Raw genomic sequence first — 16,918 nt, 5'->3', positions numbered from 1 at the left:
CGCCTGGGTGGCTCAGTTGGTTAAGCGACTGCCTTCGGCTCAGGTCATGATCCTGGAGTCCTGGGATCGAGTCCCGCATCGGGCTCCCTGCTCGGCAGGGAGTCTGCTTCTCCCTCTGACCCTCCTCCCTCTCATGCTCTCTGTCTCTCATTCTCTCTGTCTCAAATAAATAAATAAAATCTTTAAAAAAAAAAAAAACCACACAAGAGATAACAGATGTTGGCAAGGATGTGGGAAAATGGTAACCCAAATGTACAGTGATGATGGCAATGTAAACTGGTAGTCACTATGGAAAACACTATGGAGATTTCTCAAGAAATTAAAAATGTAACTACCAAACAATCTAGTAATCACACTTCTGATTAAATAGTCAAAGAAAATTATCTTGAAGAGATATCTGTAGTTCCATGTTTACTGCAGCATTATTCACAATAGCCAAGGTATGTAAACAACCTGTGTTCATCAACTGACAGTTGGATACAGAAAATGTGGCATCCATATATACAATGGAATATTATTCAGCCTTAAAAAGGCAGGAAATCCTGCCATTTGTGACAACATTGATAAACTTGGAGGGCACTATACTAAGGCAAATAAGCCAGGCTAAAAACAAATACTGTATTGCATGGTATCACTTTTATGTGGAATCTTAAAAAAAAATATTGTTGAACTCATAGAGACAGAGTAGAAAGGTTGATTGCCAGGGGTCAGGGGATGGGAGAAATAGGGAAAGGCTGGGAAATCATACAAACTTTTAGTTATAAGATGTAGAAATTCTGGGAATCTAATACATATCATGGTGACTATATTAATAACACTGTATTCAATAATTAAAATTTGCTAAGAGAGTAGAACTGAACTGGTCTCACTCCCTCCACTCGAATAAGAAAAAGGGTAAATATGTGAGGTGATAGGTGTATGAGTTAACTCAGTGGTGGGGATCTTTTCACAATGTATATGTATATCAAATCATCATGCTGTTTAGTTTAAATATAGTGCAGGGTTTTTTTGTCAGTTATACCTCAATAAATCTGAAAAAGGAATATATGTATTAAAATAATTTTGGTGAAAAAAGATTATGAAGGGAATAAAAAGGGATATTAAGATGTCTTGTTTTTAAGAGAGATATTAGTCAATTATGAATTGTCTGTTCTAAGTATGTGTTCAAACCCAGGATTCCTTTGAGAGTTAGTAAAGGCACTATTAATCATTACCTTAGGACAGCAGAATTAATCTGGGGCTGTTCCAGGCAAACTGGGATGTATACTAAGGGTCAGTGAATTCCTGATATTATATACATAGAATTCGCATTAGCACCATTACTAGGGTGCTTAGGGGAGTAGGTGTTCACTGCCATGATACATGTTTTAGTAAAGTTTAATAAAGATTTTTTTCTGAAAAATTAGCAATGGGACATTTGACAGAGTATTTCTCATGATAAAAAATAAAAATCATTTATTACTAGAAACATATTTCAATTACTAGAGGAAGGGAATATCAGATAAGCTTGCATATTGATTTCTCAAAAACGTTTAAATAAAATATAATTTTAATAAAATTATTAGTCTCATCACTAGTAATCAAATTTGATCCTCTATTTCTTAATTTAGGACTGCACATCAATTCCTTGCATAAATGAAAACTTCTGTCAGAAATCAATCTGTGACTTTACTTGCATTTGCCCAAGTGGATACACTGGTGCATATTGTGAAATAAATATTGACAGTCATGCTGAGCCTGAACTGAATTTGGTCCTCTGTCTTAATGAAGGGATTTGTGTTGATGGACCTGGACACATGTTTTACTGCAGGTTAGTATTTATTTACTCACAATTAACCGATATATATTTAAGAAAGCATATAGACATCCTAGTAGTGATGCACTCTGAAATGCAGATACCAAGTTTTTAAGTAAGTTTTCATCTTAAAAAAAAAATGAAATCACAAATTTTAAGTCAACAATTCTAAGAAAGCATTATTTATATGTTTTTCCAAATACCGTATATTCATATAAATCTCATGTTGGACTTCCAAATCTAATCATCTTTCATTTTATAATTGTTTCATATCACCTATCCTTCCCAAAATTGGATTCTTATTCCTTTTCTTAAGTATTACACCATATGAATGAAGCATAGATAGTTCATATTTATAATATACTTCTTATAGAGATTCATTAGTCTTCCTGCTATACTTATAATTCTCAGATCTTAACAACTGAGAAAATTTTCATTTGCTAAGATTTATAAAAATAAATTAATGTGTCACTGTATTTTTGAACCAACTACTATTTAAGGTATCTTTTAAAAATTCTTAGGAGATGAATTTTCATTACCTTTGTTCTTTATGATTATATAATATGTAATTGGTTGGTCATTTGAGAATGTAGCCATTACCTGTTCAATTTGTAAAATATTAATTGACCCACATATTTAAAAAAATAATGTACCTCTTCTATTTCAGTCTGATTTTTGAGAGCCTGATATTAAGTTAAAATCTGTCAGCAACTGTGTTTCTTCTAAATATCTTAAATTATTGAAAGGTTGAAATATCATGTGTATTTTGATGCATAATTATTTTAGTGGTAAAGTTTCTATTATTTCTATATTTTGTCAAGTATTTCTTTTTAAAATTATTAATATATTCTGCATTACATTTAATATTACCACCACCATGTTTTCTTTGATCAATACCTACAGTGTGTTTTTGTCCTCTTATTTATTTTGATCCCCACAGTATCATTTTATTTGGGGCATATCTCTAGTAAGGCACATGTAGATGATAATTTCACATAAATCCAACATTATTATTGTTTCATTTAACATATGAAGACAGTGTTATTATTATGACACAGTTATTCTTTACTATATATTGCCTAACATGCCTTTTAATTTGTAGAGTGTGTGTATGTGTGTGTATGTGTTGTTTCTGTTGCATTTTCTATTTTTAAGCTTGCATTTTGCTTATTTTACTCTGGTGGTTTGGTAAAGTATAGAAAGTAAATATGTTCCTAATATCAATTTTAATTACATAAAATATCATAAAAATGACCACTTGACCACTGCAAGGACCCTCTGGGTTATAACCTAATCAGTGCCTGGATGAAGTCAGCAACAGTAAGTTGGGCATTTATCTCCAATGAATATGCTGTTATAAATCAAGGTTCCATTCATGGAAACCCATTCTGTTCAATAAAAAAAAATAGAAATAAGTGAACCTAAAACTAAAATATGTATTTTTGCAACCTTGTTAATTCAAGCACTATAAAAGCTACTCTATAAAACTTCCTTTTAGGGGATGTTAATCATGGGCTAGCTAGGCTGACCTTTCTTAAAGCATGAAGTCAAAGGAATTTAGACTCAAGAGGCTTGCTTCTTTTCCTGGCTTATCTCCCAGGGACAAGCATAGGCAACCATTACAGCTACAAGGTTATTCAAACTTCATTTAAATAAGAGTTGTCTGTTTTCAAAATTTTCACTGTTGATTCAGTATGCCTGAAAGCTCCTGAAAGTCTGTGAATGGTAAATTTAAATGCCTTAGGAGTTTCATTTTCTAAGGGACTTGCACAGTGACTGAGTAGCCATCAGCATTGGTGCCAAGTTAGCGCGATCCTCAAAACGTTTATTTACAAAAGAAAACTCATGGGATGAAATGTTTTGCAAGTTAAATCATATATTTGTGTGTGGGCTAAGGATTAACCTGTGGTATATTTATTTAAACCATAATAAAATAATGATTTTTCTTTATTTAAAAAATTGTATGAAACCTGGGGCACCTGGGTGGCGCAGTCAGATAAGCGTCCCGCTCGTGGTTTCTGCTCAGGTCATGATCTCAGGGGCCTGGGAAAGAGCCCTTGTCAGGCTCCAAGCTCAGCAGGGAGCCTGCTTGAGATTCTCTCTCCCTCTCCTCTGCCCCTCCGGCTCGTGCTGTCTCTCTCTCTCTCTGTCACTAAAATAAATAAATAAAATCTTTAAAAAAATAGTATGAAACCTACTTACTTCTCACCCTTTTTATCTAGTTTTATAAAAATTTTTCTTTGGGAGACTTTTTTTTATTTTCTCTTACTTTTCAATGCATATGGACATTTTAAGTAGCTGGATTTTTTTTTTTCATTGTAAATATAATGCCCACTTAACAAACCATGTTATTTTCTGTTTACAAAGTAATTTATTTGAAGAACTCATTTTTCTTGAAGTGCCAATAACTTGGCTCACTTTTTTTTTTTTTAAAGATTTTATTTATTTATTTGAGAGAGAGAGACTGAGAGAGAGAGAGCATGAGAGGGGGGAGGGTCGGGAGGGTCAGAGGGAGAAGCAGACTCCCCACCGAGCAGGAAGCCTGATGCGGGACTCGATCCTGGGACTCCAGGATCACGACCTGAGCTGAAGGCAGTCGCTTAACCAACTGAGCCACCCAGGCGCCCCTCTTGGCTCACTTTTTGTTGCAGAATTTTTTAAGTTGACTCAGAGTCTCAGTTACTAACATGTTTATGCCTGTTTTATTAATCTTTATTGCTGTTTACCCAGATGTCTCATATGAACACTTTTATATCCCAACTCCATTGGCCAGATTCTTCTTTATTGTATTATTTCTGTGTCTACAAGACTGTTTTAAATAAGCCTGTCCAGGTAAAGCAGTGGAGTAGAAGCATGTATTAATGCAGAGGCATACCTGAGAACCTACTTTAACTACATGTGGTATGGTGGCTTAGATCCAGGGTGAAATTGATGAGCATATATGGACCCATTTAAATATCTCCACTTTACTCTCAAGACATTGAGTATTGGGCTTCTCTAGGTCTGAGGGTGTCAGATTTATACTTTGGTCATTGCCGATTTTTTTCATGAAGACATCTGATTCATTTAGATTACGTTATAACTAGAACAATGATACATTTTAAGAATAGCTAGTTATCGGGGTGCCTGGCTAACTCAGTCAGTAGAGCATGCGACCCTTGATCTTGGGGTTGTAAATTCAAGCCCCATGTTGGGTGTAGAGATTACTTAAAAATAAAATCTTAAAAAAGAAAGAATAGCTAGTATTCATTTTTTTAATCTTCTTGATAGTAGCTAAATTTTGAAAGGAATGGGTAGTCCTTAAATAGAAAAAAAATGAAAGAAAAAAAAGGATGTACTGACGTCTGACCGTTTAGAATATGATCCTTGAAGATGGTAAAATGAATAAGCCAGTAATATGTAGCTAGTTTCCTCATTACTATGGACAAATACATAGGTAATATTGCTTTGAATACTGACATAAATTAAATCAGTTAACCATTTCAAGCAAAATAAGCTAGGGTTAGTTTTAGATAAAAAATAACTTGGCTATTAGGTGCCAAGGAACATAATGTTTAAGTAATTCAATCATACTTTAAAGTCAATTTTATAATCATACCTTAGATCATTTCTGAAGATGAGACAGGACATTTCAAATACCTAAATTTATTTTTAGTAATATATATGTTCAGAAACTCAAACTCTTGAGTGAGTTCATTTATATTGCCCAGTGAAGACATATTAAATTAATAATATGAATGTTGAAAATAAAAAATATGGTCAATAATTGATAAGATTTTTAAAAATCTTTGCCATTTGTTATTTAAAATAAATGAAAATAACCTTTTGCTCAGAAAATATAATAATTTATGATTGTATTTCAAGTCCTAAACTCAAATGGATGTTTCTTACTAACACATTGAATTTTAGGGCTGCAGAAGATTATAGAGATTGCCTCTGGTAATCTAGTTAGTACATAGATGAAGGAGCAAAAGATATGAGTTTTATACTGTCAATTGCCTTCAAAGTCATGATCAGTGGGAAAGTCAATTCTAGAATACAGCGAGGTTTTTTGTTTTTTAATTTTCATTAGAGTACTAATACAAAAAAATATACATATAGTAAAAAAAGAAAAAATGTATATAATCAGGTACCATGACTCTTCTGTAGATACATTTAAACATCTCTTTTGTAGTTTATATCCTGGTACAAAGTTTAAAGACATTAATGACTTTGTTCAGTTTAATAATGGCTGCTTTCAGAAGTCCATATATTATTAACCATGTGTAACAGTTTAATAGCATTTTAATGTGTGCAAGTTTTATTAAACCATAAAAACTATGTTGAAATTACCCTAAAATCCAAATTAGAATCACAAGGCAGAGGGCTATAGTAATAAGTAAAAACATTATACATAACTTTTTTCTCTGGCACCATGTAGATTATAAAGAATATAGCAAATAATTTATAAAACAAAGCACTGAGGGGTGCCTGGGTGGCTCAGTCGTTAAGCATCTGCCTTCCACTCAGGGCATGATCCCTGAGTCCTGGGACTGAGCCTCGCATTGGGCTCGCTGCTCAGCGGGAAGCCTGCTTCTCCCTCTCCCTCCCCCTGCTTGTGTTCCCTCTCTCACTGTGTCTCTCTCTGTCAAATAAATAAATAAAATCTTTAAACAACAACAACAAGCACTGAGACACAAAGATACTTGTTTTTGTTTTAATATGTGAAATCCTGTTCTAGACAATTTTTTTCCTTGGTGTTCTCTGCTTTTGGCTTTGCAGAGTCCCTTCCATCTGCCACAACTCTCCCACCATCCAGTTGGAAATGTCCCCTCACTTTGATATTTCCTCCAAATTCAACTCTTTTTGGTCATTGCCTCCATAGTCTTGAAGTGTTTTATATTCTTGCCCTTTTCATTCACCTAAGCTTCATTACACGTTTTGCCATGAACTGAGTGTAATTAGTTCATACTATTGTATGTATTATGTTAAAAGATAGGTAAAAAATATTTGATTACTCACATTGGTATTTTTCCTTTTAAAAAATGTTCAAGAAAATCAGGAAAAACTAATAAATTTTTAATTATAAGATCTCAGCAACCATGACATATTGTTAAATCAAATATCTAAAATAAGTAAGCCTTCCTGAATCCCTTCATATCATAAGTAAGGAAAGATAGATGCTATTTCTTTCAATGCTTGGATAGAAAAATCAGAGGTGGTAGGTAACTTAGGAGGTATACAGGGTAAGGGTATTGGTCTACAGTAACTTACTTTCAACAATCATCAATCACCTTTGCCGAAGTTAATTCATTTTATAACTTGAAATAAAACATCTGTATTTTAACAACCACACTTAGGTGGCTTTCCATTACATAGAGATTATGTTTTCAGAAATATCAGATGGACTATGTAATCCCCCAACAACTTTTTATTTTGTTTACTCTCTCCAAAAAATAAACCTTTGACTAGGAATCAAAAAATAAATTTATAAATAATGCCACTATGAACACAGGGTTGCATATATCTTCTTGAATTAATGTTTTTGGTTTCCTTGAGTAGATACCCAGTAGTAGAATTACTGGATCATGTGGTAGTTTTGTTTTTAATTTTCTGAGGAATCTCCATATTATCTTCCACGGTGGCTGCACCAATTTGCATTCCCACCAACAGTGCACAAGGGTTCCTTTTTGTCTACATCCTTGCCAACACTTGTTATTTCTTGTCATTTTGATTCTAGTCATTCTGACAGGTATGAGATGATATCTCATTTGTGGTTTTTATTTGCATTTCCCTCATGATTAGTGATGTTGAGCATCTTTTCTTGTATCTGTTGTCCATTTGTATGTCTTCTTTGGAAAAATGTCTATTCATGTCCTCTGCACATTTTTTAATTGGATTACTTGTGGGATTCTTTGGTGTTTTGCTGTATAAATTCTTTATATATTTTGGATATTAGCCCCTTATTGGATATATCATTTGCAAATATCTTCTCCCATTCAATAGGTTGCCTTTTCATTTGTTGATGGTTTCCTTTGCTATGCAAAACCTTTTTATTTTGATGCAGTTTCAATAGTTTAATATGCTTTTGTTTCCCTTGCCTGAGGAGACATGTCTAGAAAACTGTTGCTATGACTAATGTCAAAGAAATTACTGCCTATGTTTTCTTCTGAGAGCTTTATGGTTTCAGGTCTCATATTTAGGTATTGAATCCATTTTGAGTTTATTTGTGTAATATAGTATAAGAAAATGGCCCCATTTCATTATTTTGCATGGTAGCAGTCCACTTTCCCCAGTACCATTTGTTGACGAAACTGTCTTTACCCCATTGTATATTCTTGCCTCCTTTGTTGTAGATTAATTATCCATATAAGTGTTGTTTATTTCTGGCCTCTCTATTCTGTCCCATTATCTATGTGTCTATTTTTTGTGCCAGTACCTCTGTTTTGACTGCTGCAGCTTTGTAATATATCTTAAAATCTGGCATTGTGATTATCTCCACAGCTTTGTTCTTATTTTTCAAGATTGCTTTGGCTATTCAAGGTCTTTTATGGTTCCATACAAATTTTAGTATTATTTGTTCTAGTTCTGTGGAAAATATTATTGGTATTTTCATGTGGATTGCATTAAATTTGTAGATTGACAGAGAATGGATTGACCCTAGTTGGTTGGTGTTGACTTTAGCCTGGAAATTGCTTGCCTTTTACAGGAGCATATAGATTGGAATTATTCCAAAGCACAAAAATATGGATATAAACAAACACAAATGCTTATATAGTTAGTAGACACTCTTGGATAGTCTCTAGAGCTCATCATTTTTCATGCTACCTCTCTTCACTGACCTGTGCTAAGAGTTGACTGCAGAATTGTACAACATAGGCCAGAGCCAACAAATTAAGGATGTGGACACATCTCATTTTTCATTACTAAGGTAAAACTGTTGAATCTTTATTCTGCATTTCCCTCAAGTGACTGTACAATATTTGGTTTTGAGATTTATTTCCATTCCTCTTTCAAGAATTAAATAATTGAAACTGTTTCTTCCAAAAAAATATTAACAATATTTCTTCCAATCCATGAGCAGGGAATGTTTTGCTATTTGCTTTAACCACTGTGTTTTTAAAATGAATTACAAATTTTCAAAACATCAATAAATTAAATCATTCTAAAATATAGTTTTACTAAATCAACATCATAATAAACTAAAGTAGAATTACATTAATATTTGCATATTTTCAACCTTTTTATAACCTTTGAAATTGACTTTGAATATAATGATGTACTTTCTTCTCTGTTTAGTGCTATTGTGATATACATGTTCTTTGTCATGCCATATGTAAATAAGTAAAAATATATGATCAATCGTGAGCATTTATATTGTAGTTTGCCTTTCAAAATATCTGACAATAACTTATGACCAAATCATTATTTTTTAAAAGATAAATTTATATTATTTTAGACACAAAGCAATGTTGAACACACCAAATATGACAGTAAATCCAAAAAAATATGTTTATGTGTTAAAAAGAAAATTTTATTAGTGACAGAGAAACCCTCTTTATTCAATGTGATGAATTTGACTCTATAAAACACACATAGGGATTGCTCTATTTCACCAAATTAAGTTTTATATAGATTTTTATTCCTCCTGGGGACATAGTTAAGGTCATTTTAGTTTATTACCACATGTGGAAAATAAAATAAGAACATTACTGATCTACCCATAAAATTATGTTGAAAGTTGGTGATTGCTATATCTTTCAGGCAAATACTCATTTAATTTCAAAAGATTAGAATTGAGAAAGACATGAATTTCTTGGTAATGCTAATTATTATGCAATTTAATTCAGCAAGTAATTCTTGGAAAACAAAGCAATATCCTTAAGGTTGGAATCTCAAAGTTTAATATGATTTCACTCATATGTGGAACTTAAGAAACAAAACAAACAAACAAAAGAAGATACACACAAAAAGCAGATTCTTAAATATGGAAAACTGGCATTTGCCCAAGGGGAGGTGGGTGGGAGTTGGGTGTAAAGGGGATTAAGAGTACGCTTATCTTGATGATCACTGAAAAATGTATAGAATTGTTGAATAATCACATTGTACACATGGAACTAATATAACACTGTATGTTAATTATACTTCAATAGAAAATAAAACAAAATATCAGGGCGCCTGGGTGGCTCAGTTGGTTAAGCAACTGCCTTCGGCTCAGGTCATGATCCTGGAGTCCCGGGATTGAGTCCTGCATCGGACTCCCTGCTCAGCAGGGAGTCTGCTTTTCCTTCTGATCCTCCCCCCCTCATGCTCTCTCTCTCTGTCTCATTCTCTCTCTCAAATAAATAAAATCTTTAAAAAAAAAAAAAAAACAAAATATAAAAAAGAATACATTTTTTCAGTGTATACATCACTTAGCAATTCCTCTTAGAATGATGTGATTTTGATTTTGATTTTGATTTTTTTATTTATTATTTATTTGAGACAGAGAGAATGAGAGACAGAGAACATGAGAGGGAGGAGGGTCAGAGGGAGAAGCAGACTCCCTGCCAAGCAGGGAGCCCGATGCGGGACTCGGTCTCGGGACTCCGGGATCACGACCTGAGCCGAAGGCAGTTGCTTAACCAACTGAGCCACCCAGGCGCCCTAGAATGATGTGATTTTTAATTTCTGTTTATCAAAAGATAAAATAAGTTTAACATTTTTTTTTCATCAAAAGTATATTTGTTTCTTTTAATGTTTCATGCTGTGCTGTATTGGAAACTAACTGTATGGAAATTTGTCAAATGCAAATTTTAAGCAAATATGTGGTTATTCAAAAAATTACTATTTATTTTTCTGTTGTTAATGCAATAAATTTATAGGATTACCTAATATGTAACAGCGCTTATGCAAAAGGTTGACCAGTAATCTTCAGGATTAGTAAAGTTAAACTTTGAAATAAAAATAAAATGCTCACTCTGAAAAAAAAAAAGAAAAAAAAGGACAAACTTTCGGATTATGTTTTACGTTATAGTTACACAGATATTTTTAACAATGAGGAAAAAAATTAAAGGTGGAAATATTTCCTCTTGGCTATTATAATATGTTTTGGTTTGCTGCAATGGTTTAAGAGAGTTTTCAGAAAGTTCCATCTCTTCCACAATAAAAGCCAGTGTCGGAATTTGATCTCTGCCTACCTGATTGGACAGAATTAAATTTTAATGCCACATTCTGCAGTCTAATTTGACAGTACGTTTTCATCAAAGACATTGGGCAGTAAGGAAAGAAAAAAAAAATTGCTCATACTTCTCATTGTCAGTGGAATTACTGTATCTCTACAGGTCAGGGCATCAGTACCTTTACAACATACTTTAGTTCCTTAGCATTACCTTTTTTAGACCGATTTATATGGCTGAAAAGTCTTCTTGCCTTCCAAATTTAATAGGATGATTTTTCCTTACCCATAAAAGTTTTTCAAGCTTCTCTCAAATATTTTAGGTCTGGGAGAACTATAAACCTAATAATGAGATTTTTGAAGATTTTCTTACAAGTAGTTTAAATTGAATTATCAGTGCAACTGTGTAGGAGAGAGAGACAGACAGAAACAGGGAGTGTGTGTATATATGTGTGTGTGAGTGTGTGAGAGAGTACAGAATGAGAGAGAATTATTAATATCTCCCAGTACTTTAGACACAGAAAGGCATTCACTCTGTTTTTATATATACTGATCACATATATTCAGAATAGCATTATACTGTGTCTTATATGACCTACTCACTCTATATAAATATCTTTTTTAAAATTAACTAGCTCATCTGTTTATGCAACAAACATTTATTAAGTGTTTCCGACCTGATATGTACTTAAAGGCTTAGAGATAAATATATATCTTAAATGAATAAGTTTACAGTTTATTAAGGAAATCTGTAAAAATAAATGTAACACAGAGTATAAGGGCAGCACACTACAAATACATAAATCTTCAGTGGAGGAATACAGTAAAAAGTTACCTACTCTATTTTGATGATTCTTTAAGGCTTCAAAAGGAGGTATCTTCTGACTTCCATCTTAAAGGAGGAGCTCATCACACTGATATATTTCATAACAAAAACAGAAGAAAAAAATGTGAAGCAAGGAAAGATGAAATAGCATGAAGACTTCACTGGATTACAAGGATTTCATTGTCATTTGAATAAAAAACATACTAAAGGAGTGACAAAAGTAGATGTGCTAAAATACTAAGGAGCCAGACCCTCCAGAGATTTGCAAAAGATGATTGTAGGACTTTGGACTTAATCCATAAACAACAAAAGAAGGTTCTTTAAAGGCTTGTAAGGCAGGGAGTTCAATGGTCAAATTTTGGAGAAATAACTTTTGGGAACAATTTATCTGGCTAAGGAGATAAGTACCAAGTACTTAGATAAGGGTGACCTAGATAAGGGTGATGTGAGTCCAGAAAAAGACCATGAAAAGAGAGAAAATGGGTAAGGTTGAAATAGATTTGGGAGGTAAAAATCAAAGATTTTAATATTGGTCGAATGTGGGAGTAGAAGGAAGAGTCAAGATGGCTGTATGTTTTTTAGGCATTGTTGTTTATATGGATTGAAGTGTAAAAATATCTTGAGCATTTATGTGATAATCATTGTCTCTAGTCTAAGTGGGAGCAGATCCTAGGTCTCCTGCCTTTCTGTAGTTCTATGGCTTTGTCAGAATGAATTGTTAGCCCAAAGCCTTTTAACTTAAATGATGTATTTTATTATGTTATGTTAGTCACCATACAGTACATCTTTATTTTTTGATGTAGTGATCCATGATTTATTGTTTGCATAAGTACTTTATTTATTTTTTTTTAAGATTTTATTTATTTATTTGACAGAGAGAGACACAGCAAGAGAGGGAACATAAGCAGGGGGAGTGGGAGAAGGAGAAGCAGGCTTCCTGCGGAGCAGGGAGCCCGTTGCGGGGCTCAATCCCAGGACCCTGGGATCATGACCTGAGCCGCAGGCAGCCACTTAATGACTGAGCCACCCAGGCACCCCAGTACTTTATTTTTAAACATATTCTTAATATCCCAAAACCACATATCCCCATGAATTAAAACTAATTATCATGCTATTAACTATGTTTCAATATATCTATACATAAAAAATGAAGACCCTTAAAAATCCATAGGGATGTATGAGTTCATGACTTCAGAATTCACAAAATTAATGGAGGAAAAAATAAAATTAATGAGTTAAAGGCTTTTGCAATAGTCCAAATTAAATACTCACTGTATATCACAATGCAGGCATATGTAAGTGTGGCAAGATTTCTCTTTGATTCCTTTAAGGAAATTTACCTAAAAGAAGTGATCTGCTTTTTAGTTTGGGGATCTCTAATATTTATTATATATTATTTAATATCACTAAAACTATAAAGAATATAATGAATGAAAAAATAATTTTAATAATATGCATATATATCATTTTTGTAACAGTTATATAATGTACAAGATATTAAATTCCATCCTTAGTATCTCTTTTGAGTATCTAATAATTGGAGTGGGCAGGTGTTATATGGGTATTGGGAAATCTCGTTTTTTTTAAGTTTGAATGCCATCTGTCTTCTTGGCAACATGAATAGACAGTTTGCATTTATGGGTTTAGAGATCTCATGTCTATCGCTTATTTAAGATTTATATGGAAAATTAGAAAATGCAAGCACTTATATGCAGGTACTGAACTTTAAGTCCATTTAAAATGTCTTCAAAATTGTGTATAGAAAATAAAAACATATAATTTGTATTTTATGATTTATAAGATTTATGCTAATTCTATAAATACAAGCTTATGTTCAGAGAAAAAAATGTAGATAAGCTTTATCTCCTACAGTTGGTCAACCATGTGAGATGTTACTATATGAAATGTTAAATATACCATTTTTATCGCTCTTTAGAAGCACAATATTAGCATACCTTGGAGAACAGCAACGCCCATAGATGTCTCTGATCATCATATTTTTCTGTTCCTTTACCAGACAGTATTTCTTGAAAAAATCATCCATTTAATTCCAAACTTAAAAGTTCATGAAAATGTATTTAGATAAATTTGGGGGCTGCAATGTGGCTTTGAATATAAATTTAAGATCTTTAAACTGGGAATCATTTATAAAGATTAATAACTTGTTTTGGCCAATTCTAGCTATAACTTCAATGTCCCATCCCTTAATAGAATTAATCCCACTAATCTGTACTCTTGAAGAGTAAGGCTATTATTTCTAAGTTCACTTTGCCTTCTTTTCTTCCATCTGATCCTAGTACTTCTTTCTTTTGGCCAATTGTTTGCTTCCTGATCCCGCACAGCATATATCACAACATTTGGTATTTGGAAGATAGAACTGGCTGATATTGACTGACCTAATTAGGATTTGCTAGGCACTAGGAACTGAACTCCCATCAGATTTTTCTCCTTGTTTGAAATCCTACAGTGCTTTGGAGAAGCAGTTACATTTGTGACTAACATGGAGAGTATTGACAATGAAAGTATAAGTGGCATGAATCACCCCTCACCATACACCCGGTGTAAGAAATACTAATTACTTGGAGCACCTGACTGGCTCAGTCAGAAGAGCATGCAGCTCTTGATCTTGAGATTGTGAGTTCAATCCCCATGTTGGGTGTAGAGATTACTTAAATAAATAAAACTTAAAAAAAAAGAAATACTAATTACTTGATTTCTCTAAATTAAAATACAAGTGCACGCCAAGCCCCAAATCATAGGATGGTATAACACAGAATTTCATTAATGTGTCTTGGCATTTCTCACATAACCTGGAGTCACATGAAAATATCTTGGGCTTAAAGGGTATGTAGGATAGGCAGGTAAAAAAGACTCTTCTTTTTAGTACAAACATTCAAAGTCAAGTCTAGATCATTAATTTGAAAAGAAACAATTCCGCCCTTTGCGAATCAACTTGGTTTTGCAACAATTGGCCAGAATTGGCAGCTTAGACACCTCAGAAGTTTCCATCTGTGTGTATCAGGCTGCTATTTGCTTCCATAGTTTTGCCATTTCTCTATGGAACTTGGGGGGTAGTAGGGGTGGGTCCATAGTATTTTCGGAACCTGAAATTCAATTTTGTATCAGATAACTTGGGGGTCACATTAAATCTCTTTTTTTAAGTGGTTGATTGCCCTACCAAATCTCTAACTTCTAACTCCTACCCTTGCTGGCATGTCTCACATTATCTTTCTTTAATGGGCTTTTAAAAACACACTGCTAGTCTCTCCTTCCTGGGAGTAATGGGAAAACAACTCACTGGGAAAACAATCAGTCAGATATTTCACTCCTCACTATTTATTCTATGATTCCTTTCATTGGAAGCCTGTGTCTCTTAATGAATGTCCCATGCCAGTAGCCCTACATAAATTTGAGTCATTGAATGGATTCCTAGGATAATTGCTTCCACTTAAAAAGCACCGTCTTCCATTATGGGACAAAATATCAATAACTTATTATGTGACTTGGATACAGAATGAATTTTCAGAAGCATTTCATAGTCTCCTTCATTTCACTCAGTACCATCCAGATGTATGCTTGTTTTCTCTTTGTTCTATTTTCTTTATCACATAAGCATTTTTAAATCAGCCTTAGTTTCAGTATAGACTAGTGGTATAGTCTAAATCAGTAGTTACTTCTAAGAGTCCAGACTCATCCCTGTATGCCATACTGCAACTGGGTCAACACTCTTGTCTGAAAACCATCTTCCGTCATTTCTGTAGATTGCTACCATTACACTATGCCTATGCGCTGACTGCAGTTTCTTAGCAATCCTGGATGAGGTACTTATATATAGCAGATCTAAGTGTGCATACGTTTGTAAGAAGTGCGGCATTCTTTATTTTTTTCTGAATCAAATTCACTCTACTCTAAAACCTCAGCACAGTAGGACAACATACCCTACTAAAGAATACTATAGATATACCACCCCTCACCAAGAAATGTGTTTCTTCTCTTATACTTGGGATATTTACTTCTCCATCTTCAACCCTCTCCTTCATCTTGGCTCTTCCTCAAAGTTCTTCGCCTGGTTTCCCTTTCTCCAGGAAACCCAAATATCATACTCTGTATTCTTTAAAAATAAAAGCCAACTTCTACTTCTGTCCCTGTACTATAAAAGTTCAAAGTGCAGAAGAGAATAAATGTTTAGTGTGTGTGTGTGTGTGTGTGTTTGTGTGTGTGTGTAGGACAAAATAATGCAAGTCTATATCTCAATTATTTATCCTATAATATACTTTCAAAATATCATAGTTATGGGGATTGATTATTTGAGTTGCCTTATGGCAAAAAATAAAAAGATTGGAACTTATATAATAAAACAGGTGAGGAAGGGGAAATTTATTCTAGGGATTGGACACCAACTATGAGTAAAAATATTCACTGGAATATTTACTTGTGAAATTGAAGCCATTGAACTTGAGACCATAAATAAAATGGAAAGTAGCTATCAAAGTTAATGTATTTTTTATCAGGTCTAGGAGGATCTAGTTACATTTGCAACAGCTAATTTATAACCCTCTATTAAAACCACATTTAGATAAAATTGTTAAATATACATTTGAGCATTTTTTTCAGACCCAGTGCTTGCATATTATCCACTGACCACTTGTGATCCTCTACATCAGGGCATCCCTCAAACTGTACAGTATCAATCAACTTTTTGTGGTTTTAATTTGCAAATATTTTATATACTTTACCCCCAAAGTTGTAAAATATAGCTAAAAAATAGAATTAACTGCTTTACGCTGGTAAACACAAGGCCTGAGATATTTACATAGTTATTGTCCAGTAAAGAACCATTTCTTTCATGGACTCTCCATATACCATTTATTCTTATAACTAGTCCTAGGAAGTGGCATTCTTTTTAAGGTCATACAATGATAAGCAGCAAGGCAAATGTAGAAAGATCAGTCAGACACATTTATTATCTAAGTGACTTCCATACATCAGTTTTGAGTTGTACATGGATAAGTTTTTGCTTCAGGATAATTACAGATTTACATGTCTCTGCATATCCTGGATATTTAGATAATTACTGAAGGTCTTCCATATATATACAGAAAAACCCTTTGGGAACCTCTTCTTGTTCTAACATTCTAAATTTAATAGCGCGCTATGTGAA

The 16,918-nt window shown here is 33.4% G+C and overlaps 1 protein-coding gene across 1 annotated transcript in view; it reads left to right on the top strand.

The window, feature by feature from the left end:
* LOC115942605 (protein eyes shut homolog) overlaps positions 1 to 16,918 on the top strand; it is a 486,269-nt gene that overhangs the window by 174,156 nt on the left and 295,195 nt on the right. Inside the window, 1 exon segment of the mRNA XM_081827582.1 lies at positions 1,611 to 1,810. Coding sequence (XP_081683708.1) covers positions 1,611 to 1,810 — 200 coding nt within the window.

This window comes from Leptonychotes weddellii, chromosome 8, assembly GCF_054177405.1.
Source record: "Leptonychotes weddellii isolate Sample4059 chromosome 8, ASM5417740v2, whole genome shotgun sequence".
NCBI classification, from domain to species: Eukaryota; Metazoa; Chordata; class Mammalia; order Carnivora; family Phocidae; genus Leptonychotes; species Leptonychotes weddellii.
The sequence above is the reverse complement of the archived record's forward strand: the minus strand, read 5'-3'. Positions and strand labels throughout refer to the sequence as shown.